The sequence below is a fragment of the Ranitomeya variabilis genome, chromosome 1, assembly GCF_051348905.1.
Source record: "Ranitomeya variabilis isolate aRanVar5 chromosome 1, aRanVar5.hap1, whole genome shotgun sequence".
NCBI classification, from domain to species: Eukaryota; Metazoa; Chordata; class Amphibia; order Anura; family Dendrobatidae; genus Ranitomeya; species Ranitomeya variabilis.
In genome coordinates this window covers 772969853-772989486 of record NC_135232.1, presented here as the reverse complement: position 1 = coordinate 772989486, position 19634 = coordinate 772969853, and the positions used below count along the sequence as shown (strand labels likewise).

Below are 19634 nucleotides of genomic sequence, written 5' to 3'. Positions count from 1 at the left end.
CTTTTATGTGTCTGAATGGGGAAATGGACCGCAAGCTTGGTGTTTCTCTGGAGACAGAGAGTATTAGAAAATTAGTAATCGAAGAAGCTTTTAAACAAAAGGAAGAACTTAAAAAAACTCTCAAGGGACGCTTTCTGTTTCTTAAAATGGATGCCTGCACACGTCACAGAGTGAACTATTTTGCCATCAATGTCCGATTTGTTTGTGACAAAAATGAAATAGTTACCAAGACATTGGCAGTAAAAGACACCAAAGCTCATCACACCAGTGAGATTCTCCAGGTCTTGGTGGAAAAGGTTCTGCAAGACTATGAACTTAAAAAAGAGGAGGTTCTTTCTGTCGTAACTGACAATGCTTCAAATATGAGAAGTACTATTAAGCTAATGAATGAGAGTAATGATGGTGACCAGCAGCTAGAAGAACAGTCTGGGTCCACAGACACAGAAATATTTGAAATAGAGGAACACAGTATTGTAACTGAGGAGCAAACTGAAGTTGCTTCAGATGAACAGCAACATGATAGTTTAGATGATCTTGTTGAAACTGTGTCAATACGTTCTTTCATTCATCACATGCGCTGTGTTGTGCATACGCTACAGCTGGCTATAAGAGAGTCTGCAAGAAGGACATGCTGCTGCACTGATTGGCAAGGTGAGAAAATTGGCTACTGTTGCCAGAACCCCTAAAGTTGACTCAATTTTGAAGAGACGTGCTGGAAAAGGGGCAATTATTGATCAAGCCACACGATGTGGCAGTACTTACTTAATGATTCAGCGCTTGGTTGAACTGAAAACCTTTCTTGTAGACATGGTGAACCCTCAACTGACGCTAAATGAAAGTCAGTGGAATGAGCTGGAAAAATTGCTAGAGCACCCATTTACAGTGACTAAAAAATTACAAGCAGAGGACTTAACTCCAGGTATTTTCTCGAAGGAGTGGAAGAACCTGATGTTTCGCCTGTCCCAAAGAGGAGGGTTAATTGCAAGTGGCATTGCTACATCAATGAAACGGAGAGAGGAGCTACTATTAATAACATTCTTTTGGCAGCTGTTTATGTAGACCCAATGCATCGGATTCTTCTAGATGATTAACAGCTAACTAAAGGAAAAGAAGCTCTGTTTGAAATAGCAGTAAGGTTGAAAGGGTTGCATAACAGTCAGGAGGAACAAGAAGAATTTGGTCGTCCTGCCACATCTTCACCCTCATCAACTGATGAAGAATTTAATTTCGAAAAATATTTGGATCACAAGGACCGTGCAAAGCGTTCCCGCATAGAAGAAGAGTCATCCCCATCAAAGAACACAGCCAATACACTTCAGCAGAATTTTTCATGTGCACTAAAAGAAATTGAGAAATTTGACCGTTCATCAAAAATAACAGTGCAACAAGCGATTCTTCTGTATCCTGACATTGTCAGAGATGTTGCCCGAGTGGTTACTGCTTTGCCACCAACCCAAGTTAGTGTAGAGAGGTTGTTCTCTGCTCTCAAAATAATTAGATCAGATTTGAGGGCATCCATGAAGGAGGATCTGAAAGAGGCAATACTTTTTCTGAGGACAAATTTATAGATTTCTTCTTATTAACTGCATAACAGTGTTTATTGCATATTTACTAACAAGAGTTTATAAAAGTTTATAAAAGTTATTTGCTATATTCTAATTGTATTCTAATAAATATAGTTTTTGCTCTAAGTGGTCTGATTACTTATATGATGGTGAGAAACTGAATAAGCACGATGTTAATATTTTACAACAGTAAATTTATTGTTACGAATTGGCCATTTATGAAGGAGTCGGAACCTGATAAAATCCAGGAGTCGGAGTCGCAACTGTGGCTTACCGACTCCACAGCTCTGCTAATAACGATGGTAAAGGTACAGAGATTAGGGCAACTTTTCTTGTGATGTCAGTCCCTCAGTTTTCGGACATTTATCATCTATCCCATAGGTAGGTGATAAATGTCTTTTGTGTTAATACCCCTTTAACTCACATAACTAATCTGTAAAACTTAAAGGGAACCTATCACCCCGTTTTTTTCGGTATGAGATAAAAATACTGTTAAATAGGGCCTGAGCTGTGCATTACAATAGTGTAGTTTGTGGACCCCGATTCCCCACCTATGCTGCCGAAATACGTTACCAAAGTAGTCATTTTCGCCTGTCAATCAGGCTGGTCAGGTCGGATGGGCGTGGCTTCTTCCCCCAGATATTGCGTAGTTTTCCGTTGGTGGCGTAGTGGTGTGCGCATGTCCAACGTCCCCAATCCTGCACGGGGGGGTGAAAATAGCAGCGATGTCCGTCATTCCATTGGTGGTCGGTGGGCGCGGCCATCTTCCTTTGGCCGCGCGTGCGCAGAAGCGGCGCTCTGCTGGCCGCGGCTTCAGGAAAATGGCCGCGGGATGCCGCGCGTGCGCAGATGGAGATCGCGGCGGCCATTTTCCTGAAGCCGCGGCCAGCAGAGCGCCGCTTCTGCGCACGCGCGGCCAAAGGAAGATGGCCGCGCCCACCGACCACCAATGGAATAGCGGACATCGCTGCTATTTTCACCCCCCCGTGCAGGATTGGGGACGTTGGACATGCGCACACCACTACGCCACCAACGGAAAACTACGCAATATCTGGGGGAAGAAGCCACGCCCATCCGACCTGACCAGCCTGATTGACAGGCGAAAATGACTACTTTGGTAACGTATTTCGGCAGCATAGGTGGGGAATCGGGGTCCACAAACTACACTATTGTAATGCACAGCTCAGGCCATATTTAACAGTATTTTTATCTCATACCGAAAAAAACGGGGTGATAGGTTCCCTTTAAGTGGACCACCACAAACATATACTAGAAGATTTAAGCGAATATGCCCAAATATCAATGATATAAGTAGAATCTGTTGCAGTGACTTCGTTTTACTAAAGACATGCAATAATTAGAATAGACAACATGTAATACAACATTCTTTCTGCCAATTAACAGTTTGCAATGGGAGATACAATGCAGTATGGTAGACCTCAGAACTTAAGGATTTACTGTTCAGAAACCTGGCCTATAAGTTGGATACAAGGAACAACAGATCATTATCGTACCTTTTCCACACGACTTGGCAAGACAACACTGGCCAGAGGTATACTGACTGGCAGCTTGTTAGGTTGGACTGTGCTAAGTGGGATACTAATAGGCAAACTGGTGATGGTCTCAAGGTTAGGAGCAGAAGAATAATCTCTGGATATCTGAAAGAAAATATTAACAACGATGACCTAAAAAACTAACTGCAAAGTATAAAGTTAAATTGTGCAGTTTGTGATTAAAATGTGTACAATAATCTACAGTATTCACCCACCTTATCACATCCTCTTTCCATTGCGGTCTGTCCAGCCTCGGGAGATGAAGGGTGAGACTCCTGTGGACTTAGCTGGATACCATTTAAAATTCCAGAACTCGATGACAAAAAGCCACTTTCTCTCACCATTTCACTTCTAAATACAACAAACAACATTAAGAAAGTACATTAATGCCAATAAAGCAAATCAAAAAAATATTTTACATGGTGCCCTCTAAATGTCTCACTGGAGAGGTTTGTGAAAAAAGTTATAAGACGAGCAAGAACATCAAGGAAACAAGTTTCTCGTACCTATGAACAATGTCTGGGCCTTTGGAATTAGGATCTTGATTAAGATGACGCCTCATAGCAATTTTGGCAGGAGAGTAGCGTGTGTAGTCTGGCTGAGACTGGCCATTTTTGTCACCCTTGTGCCGTGATGCATTTAGATCATTGTGATCTACACGAGATGGTGTGCTTTCTTTAGAGCAAGGCCTACTCCCTCCACCACGACATGAGTGGTACAATTCATAGTGAGAAGCATGACCATTCAATAAGGGTTCAGGGCTCATGCCGTTGATGCTGGATGACTGAGCAGGGAGCAGACGAGTTTGTGATCCCTCTGGTGGGTAGCGAGCTGAAAAACTACCCTTCGAGCGACTGTTACTTGGGGGTGGATCCTCCGATAATGTGGTTGATTTTAGCTGAAGCAATTCATGTTGCCTTTGAAATTTCTCAAGCTCTACTATGCTGATCTGAAAATAAAGAATGAGCAAAGGGTTAAAGCATGTAAATAGCGAGGTCAGCTTTTAAAATATTTGTTTTCCATCCCTGCAACCCCACCTGATTGTCTGCACACACTGCACTTTTAGGGTATGTGCACACGTTGCGGATTCCACTACGGATTTTTCCACGCGGATTCTTCAGAATCCGCAGGTAAAATGACCTGCGTTTTACCTGCAGGTTTTCTGTGGATTTTGTGCAGATTTCACCTGCGTTTTTACACCTGTGGATACCTATAATGGAATAGGTGTAAAACGATGCGGATTCCGCACAAAGAAGTGACTTGCTGCGGAAAATAAACCGCTGCGTTTCTGTGCGGAATTTTCTGCAGCATGTGCACAGCGGATTTGGTTTTTCATAGGTTTACATGGTGCTGTATAAGGCATGGAAAACTGCTGTGGATCTGCAACGTGTGCACATAGCCTTATAAGCTGTACTTCCCTACAGTTCAGCCTACTCTTCAGCCTCCATCTTGAATTCCACATTACACTCTGCATTTTATTCCTCTAAACTCCTTTAAATCCCAGCAGCTAGAGACAATGCCTTCTCTGCCTCTATATTCCACTTCGTAAGCCAATATATTATAAGTACAAAGTCAAAAGGCTGAACGGTCATCTGCTACATTATTAATGGGTCACATGAGCTGCCTAGTAGTCATCAGTAACTGTGATAGGAACTTCTGCTCCTATTTAGAGAACTTCAGGGGTACAGTCCATACAATATACAGTTAGCATATACAGTATGAAATAAAAGTTGTGAATTTGTGTAAAGGGTAAGGAAAAAGGCATTATGCACGTTCCAGAAAAGCTATGCATGCTGCTTCATCAAATGAGGAATGTGTGTTTACAAACAACGGTTGCATATACAAGAAGAAATGTTAATTCATTTCTGCGCTTCATCATCTTTATAGCCAGTTTACTTACCATACCCATATATTAGGTTGTCCACTACTAAACAATTCATTCTTAACGTTTATTGTCATGCATCAACTGGGAATAACCGCGCTGACATCACAGGAGCAACACAGGTCTGGAGGGATGAAAACCACCACCGCCAGATGTGCCGCACCCCCAACCTTCTGTCTTTTCCCCATTATCCCGTAGAATGTAAGTCCGTAAGGACAGGGTCCTCTCCCCTCTGTACCAGTCTGTCATTGTAAATTTGTTTACTGTGAACGATATCCATAACCTTATATGTAACCCCTTCTCATGTACAGCACCATGGAATTAATGGTGCTATATAAATAAATAAATAATAATATTTATTATTATTATTATTATTATTATTATTATTATTAATAATATCCAGTAGTGAACAACCCCTTTAATAAATACAACCAAATACTGCAAAATATCACTGACCTGTAACTCCAAACAATGCTTTTGCTTTTCTGAAATCTGATTTTTCAGTGCTGATTTCTCCTTCAACAGATTCTCCAGGGACAGTGTATTCCAGTCCAATTTTAACTCTTCACAGCGGGCCTTCAGCTATAAGTGAAAACAGAACAAAAGCGACATGATTTTTGGTGTATTAGGTGTGTAGAAGTAGTCATTTTGCCTTTAACTGTATGACGGTGTGGTCCAGCTTAACAGCAGATGCAAACCACGCCAAGAAATTCAGATAAACTCAATTTTTCCCTACAAAGCTAAGGGGACATTAACCTGTTAGCGCTATATAATAATAAAGATTATTATTATATCAAATGGCCAGGGAACACCAAGTGCTATCGATAAAGTGGTGTCCAGTAGTGGACAATCCCTTCTACCTGCAAAGCTTCGTGGCCCTTGAATGGCTTTTTACACAATTTTACCAGTGGTACAAAACAAAAAAAATCTACATTTGTGTTTATATGGCTACTAAATAGATGGCACAGCACTGGCTGGATAGATTTTCATCAAGCCAAGAAAACCGTTCTAATGTAGTAGGTATATGAGCAATTGAAAAATTACACTATAAAAAGCAGTTTTACAAGCATAGCTTCACAGCTATTGAAGGGAATGTGTCCTACCAAACAGCCTCTCATTAAATGCCCCAGGCAGTAGTATAAAATAAAAAATAAAACTTGCATACTTGCATCTGACTAAAGAGATTGTCCACTACTGGGCAACCCTTCAATAATATCCCCCAATATTGTTTTCTGAGCTAACAGGTGGATTGCACTATAAAATGGCGTGGTGAAGCACGTCAAGAAAACCATGTGGACTTGGCGACTGGATACATCAGGCCTGGCTCTCATTACACTGACCATAAACAGAATAATCATTTTATTCCTATGGAGCCAACATGTTCCGCAGCACTTTACATTACACAGGGGACCTGTACAGACAATAAAGACATTACAGAATAACACAACACAGAGGAGTGAGGGTCCTGCTCGCAAGCTTACAGTCTGTGAGGAAATGGGGGGACATGAAAGGTAAACGGTAAAATATGCTTATAGTGTACAATACAGCCATCAATGTAATAAAGATGCACATAACGCTGCATGAACCGGTGACCAGCCAGTATGTGGACAGTACAGAGGGCATGTTGCTGGGGAGTAACCGTGGAACTACACATAAATGGTAATGTTGGACATAAGAAGGTTAGTGGAGGGAGAAGGAAGCACAAGGAGTTACGTTTTTTAAAGATTCAGTATAAGATAGAGGGAGGGACATAATACCATCACTGGCATTTTGCAGTAATGCAGGGTTGAGGACAGGAGACAATGTGTATAATTGGGTGTCACCAGCATAGAGATTGTACTGAAATCCGATTCTGATGTCCAATAGGGGCGGTGTACAAGGAGAAAAGGAGGGAGATAGTAAGGGGAAGGAGAAAGGAGCCAGCAAAAGATACACTACAGAAGCAGTCAGAGAGGTAGGAGGAGAATCAGGAGAGAAAAGAGTCTTTGAGCCTGATAGAGCGGAGCATAATGAGGAGGAGCTGGTGATCCAGTGTCAAATGCTGCAGAGAGATCCAGGAGAATCAGAGAGTAGTGACCATTGGATTTAGCTTTAAGTAGGTAATTAGAGACTTTAGTGAGGGCAGTTTCAGTAGAGTGTTAAGGTACCTTCACACTGAACAACGATAACGATAGCGATCCGTGACGTTGCAGCGTCCTGGATAGCGATATCGTTATGTTTGACACGCAGCAGCGATCAGGATCCTGCTGTGACATCGTTGGTCGGAGCTAGAAGGCCAGCACCTTATTTCGCCACTGATCACCCGCTGACATCGCTGAGTCGGCGTGTGTGACGCGGATTCAGCGATGTCTTCACTGGTAACCAGGGTAAACATCGGGTTACTAAGCGCAGGGCCGAGCTTAGTAACCCGATATTTACCCTGGTTACCAGTGTAAATGTAAAAAAAACCAAACACTACATACTCACATTCCGGTGTTTGTCGCGTCCCCCGGCGTCAGCTTCCCTGCACTGTGTCAGCGCCGGCCGGCCGTAAAGCAGAGCACAGCGGTGACGTCACCGCTCTGCTTTACGGCAGGCGCTTACACAGTGCAGGGAAGCAGTCGCCGGGGAACGCGACAGACACCGGAATGTAAGTATGTAGTGTGTTTTTTTTTTTTACATTTACACTGGTAACCAGGGTAAACATCGGGTTACTAAGCGTGGCCCTGCGCTTAGTAACCCGATGTTTACCCTGGTTACCCGGGGACTTCGGCATCGTTGGTCGCTGGAGAGCTGTCTGTGTGACAGCTCTCCAGCGACCACACAACGACGAAACAGCAACGCTGCAGCGATCGGCATCGTTGTCTATATCGCTGCAGCGTCGCTTAATGTGACGGTACCTTTTAGAGCGGAAACCAGATTGTAAAGGATCAAGAAGAGAGTTATCTGATTAATAGAGGATTAGACTGGAGCGAACCAAGTGTTCCAGGAGCTTAAAGATGAAGTGGAGATTAGAGACCGATCTGTAGTTAGCAGCACAGGGATAGTTTTTTTTTTTTTTTTTTTTTAAATAGTGGATGTATGCTGGGGTGTTTAACCCCTTTCCAACATCGGGCGTATATTTATGCGGATGTCGGACTCCCACGGTGAGCCCACATCTTTCTGGGGAGATGTCAGCTGTTTTGAACAGCTGACATGTGCCCGCAATAGCTGCGGGTGGAATTGCGATCCACCGGCGGCTATTAACCAGTTAAATGCCGCTGTAAACAGAGTGGCATTTAAATCACGCTTAAGGCAATCGCGCTGGAAATACGCACACCAGTGACCCCCGTCAAGTGATCGACGGGTCACCGATGTGTTGACATGACAACCTGAAGTCTCCTGGAGACCTCTATGGTTATCAGTGCCGGCTTGCTATGAGCACCACCAGGCGGCGCTCATAGCAAGTGAGTAAATCTGCTATATAGAAGAATATCGCCTCTATTATAGTTTCCTATGAAGACCATTGAAGCATGCCAAAAGTTTTTTTAAAAAAAAAGCTTTTAAAAATATTAAAAAAAAATATATAAAAATTCAAATCACCCCCCCTTTCGCCCCATTCAAAATAAAACAAAAATAAAATCAAACATACATATATTTGGTATCTTTGTGTTCAGAATCGCCTGATCTATCAATAAAAAAAAAAAAAGGAGATTTTTGTGTACTCACCGTAAAATCTCTTTCTCTTAGCCTCTAATTGGGGGACACAGGACCATGGGTGTTATGCTGCTGTCCACTAGGAGGCGACACTATGCATAATCTGAAAAAGATTAACTGTGGCTCCTCCTGTGCAGTATACACCCCTGGACGGCATCAGCCTTCTCCAGTTTTGTGCAAAAGCAGTAGGAGGAACGTAACATGAATAACATAATTATGCCTGTAAGAAGGCAACTATGTACGAGCTCAAGAAACAATATGAGAACTCAACAGTTACAACAGCCCGGAAAGGGCAACAGGGTGGGAGCTGTGTCCCCCAATTAGAGGCTAAGAGAAAGAGATTTTACGGTGAGTACACAAAAATCTCCTTTACTCTGTCGCCTCATTGGGGGACACAGGACCATGGGACGTCCTAAAGCAGTCCCTGGGTGGGAAGCAATGGACGAATATTGTGCAGACAGGCCCGTACACTTAGGGCACCGCCGCCTGCAGGACACGTCTACCCAGGCTCGCGTCCGCTGAGGACTGGGTATGAACCCTGTAGTGTTTAGTAAACGTGTGTAAGCTAGTCCAAGTGGCCGCCTTACACACTTGTTGTGCCGAAGCCTGGTGCCGAATGGCCCAGGAGGCCCCTACCGCCCGTGTAGAGTGTGCCGTAATACCGGCTGGAAGAGGAGAATTCTTAAGGCGATACGCCTCTTGTATGGTGGATTTGATCCACCTGGCAAGAGTAGCTTTGGAAGCTGGCATACCCTTGTGGCCGCCTTCCGGAAGGAGGAAAAGGGAATCAGACCTCCGGAAGGACGCAGTCCTAGACACGTATATACGCAAAGCCCTGACAAGGTCAAGCGTATGCAGAGCCTTCTCCACTCTATGAACCGGAACCGGACAAAGGGATGGTAGTGAAATTTCCTCATTGAGGTGGAAGTCGGACACAACCTTCGGGAGGAAGGATGGGACCGTACGAAGAACTACCTTGTCCTGGTGAAATGCCAGGAAAGGCCGTCTGCAGGAGAGTGCTGTCAGTTCAGACACCCTGCGTAGCGAGGTGATTGCCACCAGGAAAACCACCTTCTGGGAAAGAAGGCGGAGCGGGACCTCCTTAAGAGGTTCGAAGGGTGGTTCCTGCAATGCTGTCAGGACCAGGTTGAGGTCCCACGTTTCTAGTGGTCGTCTGTAGGGGGGAACCAATCGGGAAACCCCCTGAAGGAAAGTCCTTACTTGCGGCTTGGTAGCAATGCGCTTTTGGAAAAAGCACTGAGAGGGCTGACACCTGGCTCTTAAGCGAGCCCAAGGACAGCCTGGCCTCCAGACCCGATTGGAGAAAACCAAGTACTTTGGGTATGGAATAAGGGAGTGGGATCTGGCCACGAGATTCGCACCAGGTAAAGAAAGCTTTCCAGGTACGGTAATAAATCTTGGCAGAGGCTGGTTTCCGTGCTCTGATCATGGTTCCAATGACATCTGCCGAGAGCCCTGCCTGGGTTAGAACCCAGGTCTCAAGGGCCACGCCGTCAAATTGAGAGCCCCTGAGTTCTGGTGGTAGAACGGCCCTTGTGATAGAAGATCGTGGCGGTCGGGGAGACGCCAAGGGGCGTCTGCTGTGAGTTGTACGATGTCGGCGTACCATGTGCGTCTGGGCCAGTCTGGTGCAATGAGGATGGTTGGAACTCCCTCTTGTTTGATCTTCCTCACCACTCTGGATATCAGGGGGAGAGGTGGAAAAATGTACAGAAGCTGGAACTGGGTCCAGTCCTGAACCAGAGCGTCTGCTCCGAGCGACCGCGGATCGTGTGTTCTGGCAATGAAGTTGGAGACCTTGGCATTGAAATGGGATGCCATAAGGTCCACATCCGGGGTCCCCCAGCGGAGACAGATCTGTTGAAAAATTTCGGGATGGAGAGACCACTCTCCCGAGTCTATTCCTTGTCGGCTGAGGAAGTCTGCTTCCCAGTTGTCCACACCCGGAATGTGGACCGCCGAAAGAACCGACCCTGTGTCCTCCGCCCAGCGGAGGATATGTGACACTTCCCGCATCGCCTGGGTACTGCGGGTCCCCCCTTGATGATTCACATATGCCACAGCCGTGGCATTGTCCGACTGTATCCTGATGTGAGAGGCTGCCAGTAAGTGATGGAAGGCCCTCAATGCCAGTAGGATGGCACGAATTTCCAGGATGTTGATGGGCATGGTCGCTTCCGCTGGGGACCACTTGCCCTGTGCCCTGTGGTGTAGGTGCACCGCACCCCAACCCGTCAGGCTCGCGTCGGTGGTCAGGACCTTCCATTGACCTGAGAGAAAGGATTTCCCCTTTGCTAGCGAGGTTGGCTTGAGCCACCAGTGCAGGGACCTCCTGGTTGACGATGTTAGCTGGAACTCCCTGTCGAGAGAAAAGGGATTCCTGTCCCAGGACTTGAGAATGGCTAGTTGGAGAGGTCTGAGGTGAAACTGGGCAAATGGGACAGCTTCTATTGCCGCTGCCATCTTGCCGAGAACTCTCATGGCAAACCGGAGAGATCGAGGGGGTTTGCGGAGGAGGGTGCGAACTGCTAGTCGGAGAGCCAGTGCCTTGTCCTTGGGAAGGAGCACTAGACCCCTGGAGGTGTTGAATAACATTCCCAGGAAGGTCAGGGACTGACTCGGGGTTGGTGATGACTTTTGTAGGTTGATTAACCAGCCCATGCGACTGAGAGTATCGGTTGTGATTGAGACGCTGAGCTCGCAGTCCTTGAAGGTGGGAGCCTTGATGAGTAGATCGTCCAGGTATGGAACGACTACTATGCCTCTGGAGTGCAGGACGTCCATGGTGGCTGCCATGACCTTGGTGAACACTCTGGGAGCCGTGGCGAGTCCAAAGGGGAGAGCCACGAATTGGTAGTGGTCCTGGCCTATTGCGAACCTGAGAAACCTCTGATGGGCAGGTGCAATGGGTATATGCAGGTATGCGTCTTGTATGTCTATGGAGGCGAGATATTCTCCCTTCTCCATGGACGCAATGATGGACCGAAGGGACTCCATGCGGAAATGACGGACCCGTACATATTTGTTGAGCTGTTTTAGGTCTAGTATGGGCCGTACGCTGCCTCCTTTCTTGGGAACTACGAACAGATTGGAGTAGAACCCTCGGAAGCGGTCGGTCGTGGGTACCGGTACTATGACTCCTGATTGACAAAGCGAGGAGACCGCTTGGTGGTAGGCTCGAGCCTTGGCTGGCGGTTTTGGGGGGACAGAGAGGAAGAACCGGTCCGGTGGGTTGGAGGTGAAGTCTATTTTGTATCCGGAAGACACTAGTTCCGTGACCCACCTGTCTTCTGTAATAGGCAGCCAGACTTGATGAAAGAGCAAAAGTCGGCCGCCTACTGGTGTGGTGTCTTCCGGAGTCCGTGAGTCATGAGGAGGAGAAGGTCTGAGATTTTCCTCCTCTGGGCTTAGACTGGCCTGCTTTTGACTGCCAGGTCTTGTCCGACCTTTGCGTCGATCGTGAGTTGTCCCTGCGTGGGGAACGGTAACGATTTTGTACTGGACGTGAGACGGACCAGCCGGAGGAATTCCGAAAGGATCGGAATCGAGTTTGGTTACGCTTCTTGTAAGTGCGTTTAGGTTTCAGTTGGGGAAGAGAAGTACTCTTACCCCCTGTGGCATTGGATATCATAGTGTCCAACTGTTCACCGAAAAGTCTCCCACTGAGGTAGGGGAGGTGCGTGAGGGACTTCTTTGAGGCTGCGTCCGCTTTCCATTCCCGCAGCCAGAGGATACGCCGAATCGTGATGGCGTTTGATGCTATCCCCGCGACTCCCCTTGCTGAATCCAGAGCTGCATGGAGCATGTAATCTGCTACAACAGCAATTTGAACCGCTTGGTCTGATAGTTCAGGAGCGGATGCTTGGAAGGCTTGTAAATTGTTTGCCCAGGCCAGGATGGCCTTGGCAGCCCAAACTGAGGCGAACGCGGGAGCCAGGGATGCCCCTGCTGCCTCGAAAATTGAACGAGCCATGCGTTCTACCTGCCGGTCTGCTGCGTCCCTTAGGGTTGAGCTATCTGGCAGTGAAAGGAGGGTCTGTGCTGCTAGCCTGGAGACTGGGGGATCCACTTCAGGTGGATCTGTCCATTCCTTGGTGTCCTTCTGTGGGAAGGGGTACCTCGCCTCCAGATATTTGCGATTAGCAAATTTTTTCTCAGGCTGTGAGAGCTGTTTTTTTAAGGATCGCCTTAAACTCTGGGTGGTTAGAAAAAACCTTAGGCGGCTTCAGAGGTCCTTCAAAGGAAATCTGATGTTCTGGGGCCTCTGGTGGCGGATCAGAAATGTCCAGCACCCGATGGATGGACGATATTATGTCCTCAACTAGCGCTGTATTGCTAGGAGGGATTGGGATCAGGGACCCCTCAGTTTCTCTGTCTGAGTCAGAGTCGCAGATGCCTTCCGAATCCTGTGTATCACTGAGGCGTCCCCTGCTGGGTGAGCTGGGGAGGAGGCCTTCTCTGGTTGGGGATTGCGGAGATCTGCATTGTCTGTCCCTGGAATGGGACGGTCTAGATGACCTGGAGCAACGGTGTCTCTCCCTAGATGGGGATGACCGTGTGCTATGGGATGACGCAGATGGACTTGATCTATGGATCCGCTTGCGTCGTGACCTAGACGTGGGTGTGCCAGGGTCATCTTGTTCCTGAGTCAAGCTCTCCCGTTGTCGGGTAACGGTCATAGCCGGGGCATGACCCTGCAGAGCCTGAAGCAATGTGGAAGTTAGGTTATCTATAGACTGCGTCATAGATTGCGATAACTGAGTAGCCCATTCCGGCGTGGCATTAGACACCGAGGCATTGGCAGGGGCTTCTTGAGGCTGTGACACAGTAGTTTGTATACAGTTCTGACAATGCGGGTACGTGCTACTACTGGGGAGAGCGGTCCCGCAGGCTGTGCAGAATGCATAGTAGCAGTTCTGCCTGGTTCTCTTAGACCTTGAGCCCGGCATAGTGCACAGAGTGCAGAAGTGCTGCCAGCAGATGGACCTTACAGGGGTAGAGAACCTACAGGGGAGCCTTATAGGTAATATGGATTCACAGCTGAGTAAAGATAACCCAGCTGTGATCTTACCCCACCAGTGTGCCCCTAGGTCCAGCGCCGAAAATCCACAGTCCTGTGCCCCCCGGAGACTGGCTGCCTGGTCCTGGTCCTGCAGACCGGGAGTTGCAGGGTTAATCTGCAGCCGAAAATGGCTGCAGAGACAGAGGAGAGAGGAGGAGAAGGGGGCGGAGAGCTGGAAAAAGGCGGCAAGGCTATAAAAAAAACCCGCCCTTTCTGTCTCGATCCGCCCCTTGTATGACACTGTAGAGTGTCATATTTGTCATCCGGGGGGCGGGCCGGGGGGCGGAGAGGAGGCTGCTGCTTCAGCTAGGCCGAAGCCGGGGCCTAAATTAGATGCCTGAGGCCCAGAAGGGCTCCAGGCCGGCGCGAAAGTCCGGGAGGGGGTCGGATCTGAACCGGACCCCTCCGGATTTGAAGGCAGGATGGCGGTGGGGCTATAAGCGGAAGGGGGAGCCCGGCTGGGGTCCCCCTGAGGCAGTATAGAGCTGCTGCCGCAGAGACAGGGACGCAGGGAGCCCTGTGTCTGTATGTGCCATGCCTGCCTGCACTCCCCCCGGCCCCAACAGGAGCCCGCAGCTGGGCTGGGGTCCCTGGATGCAGGCGCAGTATGCTGGCCCATTGCTGGGAGCTGTAGGATGCTGCCTGTACAGGCCTTACCTGAGGTGTCTCAACCTAATACCCCCAGAGGGGGATAGGGAGGGTGCTTTTGTCACACACCTTCAGGGGCCTTTATCCTCGCCTCGACCTCAACCCAGAAACCAAAAGGAATTGGGGAAGGAGGGGGGTCTCGACTTCGAACCAACACCCGAGAGGTTGGGGAAGGAGCAGCATGGGGAATAGCCATCTCAACTTCAACTGGGCACCCCATAATAGGGGGCCGAGGAAGGAGCCATGCCGGGGGTCTCACAGGAGACCCTCTTTTCTTCATCTGTAATCCCGTCGGAAAACGGGAAACGGAGTAAAACGGAGTAAAAATCTTTAGGTGTGCCTCCTTTGCGACACTAAGCAAAAACTGGAGAAGGCTGATGCCGTCCAGGGGTGTATACTGCACAGGAGGAGCCACAGTTAATCTTTTTCAGATTATGCATAGTGTCGCCTCCTAGTGGACAGCAGCATAACACCCATGGTCCTGTGTCCCCCAATGAGGCGACAGAGTAAAAAGCATTAACCTGATCGCTAAAAGGTGTAGCGAGAAAAAAGTCAAATGCCAGAATTACGTTTTTTTGGTCGCCGGGACATTACATTAAAATGCAATAACGGGTGATCAAAAGATCGCATCTGCATTAAAATGGTATCATTAAATAAGTCAGCTCAGCACGCAAAAAAATAAGCTCTCACACAACCAGAGATCACGAAAAATGGAGACACTACGGGTATCGGAAAATGGTGCAATTTTGAACGTTTCACAGCGGCATGTGCAGAGCATTAATGCCATAGATGGCCAAAATGTACAGTCTCAAATAGCTCAATTATGTATTTACTAGATGGCAGCCCGATTCTAAAGAATCGGGAGTCTAGAATCCATATATACTTTATTTATTCAAATGTAAGAATAATACAATTAATAAATAATAGTAAGAAAGAACAAAAAATGGCTGCACTCACCAGCTCTTGACAATTCTTGACAGTACGGCACATTTCTGATTGGTCGCTCGCGGCAGGCGGCAACCAATCAGAAAAGTGCCGCGCACCACGAAGGCATATATCTTTGTCCACCCTGAGCGGGTGTAGGACGCTGGTGACGTCACTTATCTCCGGACAAAGCCACGGAAGTTGGCACAAATTGCCGGAAGTAGTATTCTAGGCAATTATATATTAGATTTTAATGTTATCAGTGTTTACCTTTGAACGTTTATATTGTATTGTCCTGTCACCAGCCATGTGTACGATTATCGGCCGAAAGCCTCTCTGGAACCAATAATCACCCCATGTAAAGGTATCTTTATAAGTTAAAGATTCAGAATACTATGACTTTTATCATATCCTGAACAGTCAAGTTTTTTATGAACCGTTAAGGTTTTCTGGTTGAAGTAAAAAAAACTCTGAGTGTTTACAGTTTGAAACCATAAAATGTTGAAAAATTATGTCATTCTTGAGTATATCACTCAATGGTGCTCATAAACGTGTCAAATTTGATCTATAATATACGTTACTTTAATCTTTAATATACTTAAGAACAGGGCCCCAGACATCACACAGGGGGTCTGAAACACCGCACAGTGGTCCAAAATATCGCTGTGCTCTGCCTGGGGCCCCATATGCTGCCTGGGGCCCCTGTGCTCTGCCTGGGTGTAGGACACTGGTGACGTCACTTATCTCCGGACATTAGCTCCGGACATTAGCTCCGGACAAAGCCACGGAAGTTGGCACAAATTGCAGGAAGTAGTATTCTAGGCAATTATATATTAGAAGTTGACCATTCACCAGTTTTAGCACGTTCAACTGACCACATCACATTATAGTGGCTGCAGAGAAGAGGAAAATTACGTTTTTATTACAAAGAGATATTAGCTTAAGTTTAGATTAGTATTTGTGTAATAGTTGTGGTAGTGGGCATTACCACACATTCTTCCCTGGGGGCGTGCACTTATACCCCTGCATGGGTTGTCCAATCATAAGGAGGCAGCATTATGCAGATGAGTAAAGAACACATCTGGTAGTCCATAATTTTGCCCTTAATTACATTTGAAAATTATATGCCATTAAAGGGGTTGTCCAGTCCAAACTGATGTGACTGCAGACTTAGGATTCCCCCCCCTCCCAGTGCACGCACGCACTGTTTGCTGCAGGGATTTCTCTGTTTCTGATCCAGGACCGAAGGGTATGTATGAGTTACACATACTCACGGCCAGAGGGCGCGGCCACGCTTCCATATACTCATACACAAGTGCCCACTTTCTGGGAGTATGTGTAACTCATACATACCCTTCGGTCCTGGATCAGAAACAGATGAATCCCTGCAGCAAACAGTGCAGCGTGCACTGGGAGATAAATCATAAGTCTGCAGTCTTAACAGTTTGGACAAGACAACCCCTTTAATTTGCATTTTGTTTTTGGCTGGTTCCATGAAACCAGACAGCTAAAATATTGAAAGAAAAAGCCCTGTTTTTGACATAGCTGTGAATTGTGTATTTATTATGAAGGAACAAGCAGGATGAACATCTGAGGATTACAACATAACCAGTATGCCACTGGCACTAAAGATTGCATGATTTTCTCTATACCCAACTAACCCATGTAGAAATATGTCAGCCATGTGGAGGCCAAGGGACGGCACCAGATACAAAAAATACTGTTGTGGTGAAATATGTTTGTGTATATATATATATATATATATATATATATATATATATATATATATATATATATATATGTATATGTATATGTATATGTATATGTATATGTATATGTATATGTATATATATATATATATATATATATATATATATATATATATGTATGTATATATGTATGTATATCTAAGGGGTACTTCCGTCTGTCTGTCGCTTCCGTCCCGGAAATCCCGCGTCGCTGATTGGTCTCGCCAGCTGCCTGTCCTGGCTGCCGCGACCAATCAGCGACGGCCACAGCATTAGTCTTTCCCTACTCCCGTCCAGTCAGTGCCTGGCACCGCTCCATACTCCCCTCCACTCAGTGCTCACACAGGGTTAATGGCAGCAATAACGGATCGCAGGTAACGCACTCCGTTAACGCTGCTATTAACCCTGTGTGACCAAGTTTTTACTATTGCTGCTGCCTATGCAGCTTCAATAGTAAAAAGATCGCATCGACACAGCTTCGCTGGACAACGGAGGGTGAGTATATAACTATTTTTTATTTTAATTATTATTATTTTTTTTAAACAGGGATATGGTGCCCACACTGCTAAATACTACGTGGGCTGTATTATATACTGCGTGGGCTGCGTTATATACTACATGGCTGCTATATACTACGTGGGCAGTGTTATATACTATGTGGGCTGCGTTATATACTACATGGCTGCTATATACTACGTAGGCAGTGTTATATACTGCGTGGGCTGCGTTATATACTACGTGGCTGCTACATACTGCATGGGCAGTGTTATATACTATGTGGGCAATGTTATATACTGCGTTATATACTACATGGCTGCTATATACTGCATGGGCAGTGTTATATACTGCATGTGCAGTGTTATATACTATGTGGGCAATGTTCTATACTGCTTGGCCACTGTTATATACTGCGTGGCCTGTATTAACGCATCGGGTATTCTAGAATATGTCGTGGCCTGTGCTATACACTATGTGGCTGCTACATACATACATATTTTAGAATACCCGATGCGTTAGAATCGGGCCACCATCTAATATGTATATGTCTAGCTAGGACCAAGAAGAATGGGTGAGGCCATGTGCACACGTTCAGTATTTTTCGCGTTTTTTCGCTATAAAAACGTGATAAAAACGCGAAAAAAACGCTAACATATGCCTCCTATTATTTACAGTGTATTCCGCATTTTTTGTGCAAATGTTGCATTTTTTTCCGCGAAAAAATCGCATTGCGGAAAAAAAAGCAACATGTTCATTAAAAATGCGGAATTGCGGGGATTCCGCACACCTAGGAGTGCATTGATCTGCTTACTTCCCGCACGGGGCTGTGCACACCATGCGGGACGTAAGCAGATTATATGCGGTTGGTACCCAGGGTGGAGGAGAGGAGACTCTCCTCCACGGACTGGGCACCATATAATTGGTCAAAAAAAAAAGAATTAAAATAAAAAATAGTGATATACTCACATTCGATGGCCCCCGGAGTGTTCCCGCCTCTCACCGCTGCATGCTGCCGCTTCCGTTCCTAAAGATGGTGTGGTTCAGGACCTGCGATGACGTCGCTCTCTTGTGATTGGTCGCGAGACCGGTCATGTGACCGCTCACGTGACCACGACGTCATCGAAGGTCCTGAACCACATCATCTATAGGAACGGACGCCGCTAAGGGTGAGTATAACCATTTTTTTTATTATTTTTAAACATTCTATCTTTTACTATAGATGCTGCATAAGCAGCATCTATAGTAAAAAGTTGGTCACACTTGTCAAACACTGTTTGACAAGTGTGACCAACCTGTCAGTCAGTTTTCCAAGCGATGCTACAGATCGCTTGGAAAACTTTAGCATTCTGCAAGCTAATTACGCTTGCAGAATGCTAAAAAAAACGGGAAAAAAACGGGAAAAAAACGCAAAAAAAGAATGCGGATTTCTTGCAGAAAATTTCCGGTTTTCTTCAGGAAATTTCTGCAAGAAATCTGGACGTGTGCACATACCCTAACACTTGACACCTCCTAGCTCTTGGTAAAGAGATGTCAATTGCAGCCTGATAGTATCTCTGTGAGAACGTTTACACAAAGGATCTAAAGAGAAAATAATATATTCATTGGTAGCATGGCCGTGGTCCAATCAAAAACAAGCAATTATGATATTAACCTGAGGGGCTGGTCTAGAAATCTGACCTCCAGACCAAAGCTATAAATTAGACCTGTATACCTAGAATCGTGTTCACATATGAGGGCAGCCTGAGAAGCTGATGTGTTCCACCAACTCCATATTCACCCCCCTCAGGGAGCAGAAAGCAGACTACCAAGTTAGATGATTTCTGTAAGTTTTCTCCTGTTTATGTTATACTGTTTTGCATACCTGTATGTCTTTTTATCACATTTTTATACTTTTCTTTACTGTAAGCACTGAATATTTTTTGTATTAAAGCATAAAACTTTAACAGTTGAACCTTGAATGTTCTGAAAGAATCCATAGCCTTAAACTGTATGATCCGTATGAGTAGTAGACAGCATTAGTAATTTTCGGGACTCATCGCCCGTGTATTCGGTGAGTGG

At 46.1% G+C, this 19634-nt stretch overlaps 1 protein-coding gene across 2 annotated transcripts in view; it reads right to left on the bottom strand.

Annotated features, from left to right (window-relative positions):
* Positions 1–19634, bottom strand: part of DOT1L (DOT1 like histone lysine methyltransferase) — a 177248-nt gene that overhangs the window by 37759 nt on the left and 119855 nt on the right. For both annotated transcript variants that reach the window (XM_077271942.1, XM_077271943.1), the window contains exons 19-22: positions 5457–5582; positions 3625–4067; positions 3334–3469; positions 3080–3223 (exon numbers count right to left, since the gene is read on the bottom strand). In XM_077271942.1, coding sequence (XP_077128057.1) covers positions 3080–3223; positions 3334–3469; positions 3625–4067; positions 5457–5582 — 849 coding nt within the window. The remainder of the gene's footprint in view (positions 1–3079; positions 3224–3333; positions 3470–3624; positions 4068–5456; positions 5583–19634) is intronic.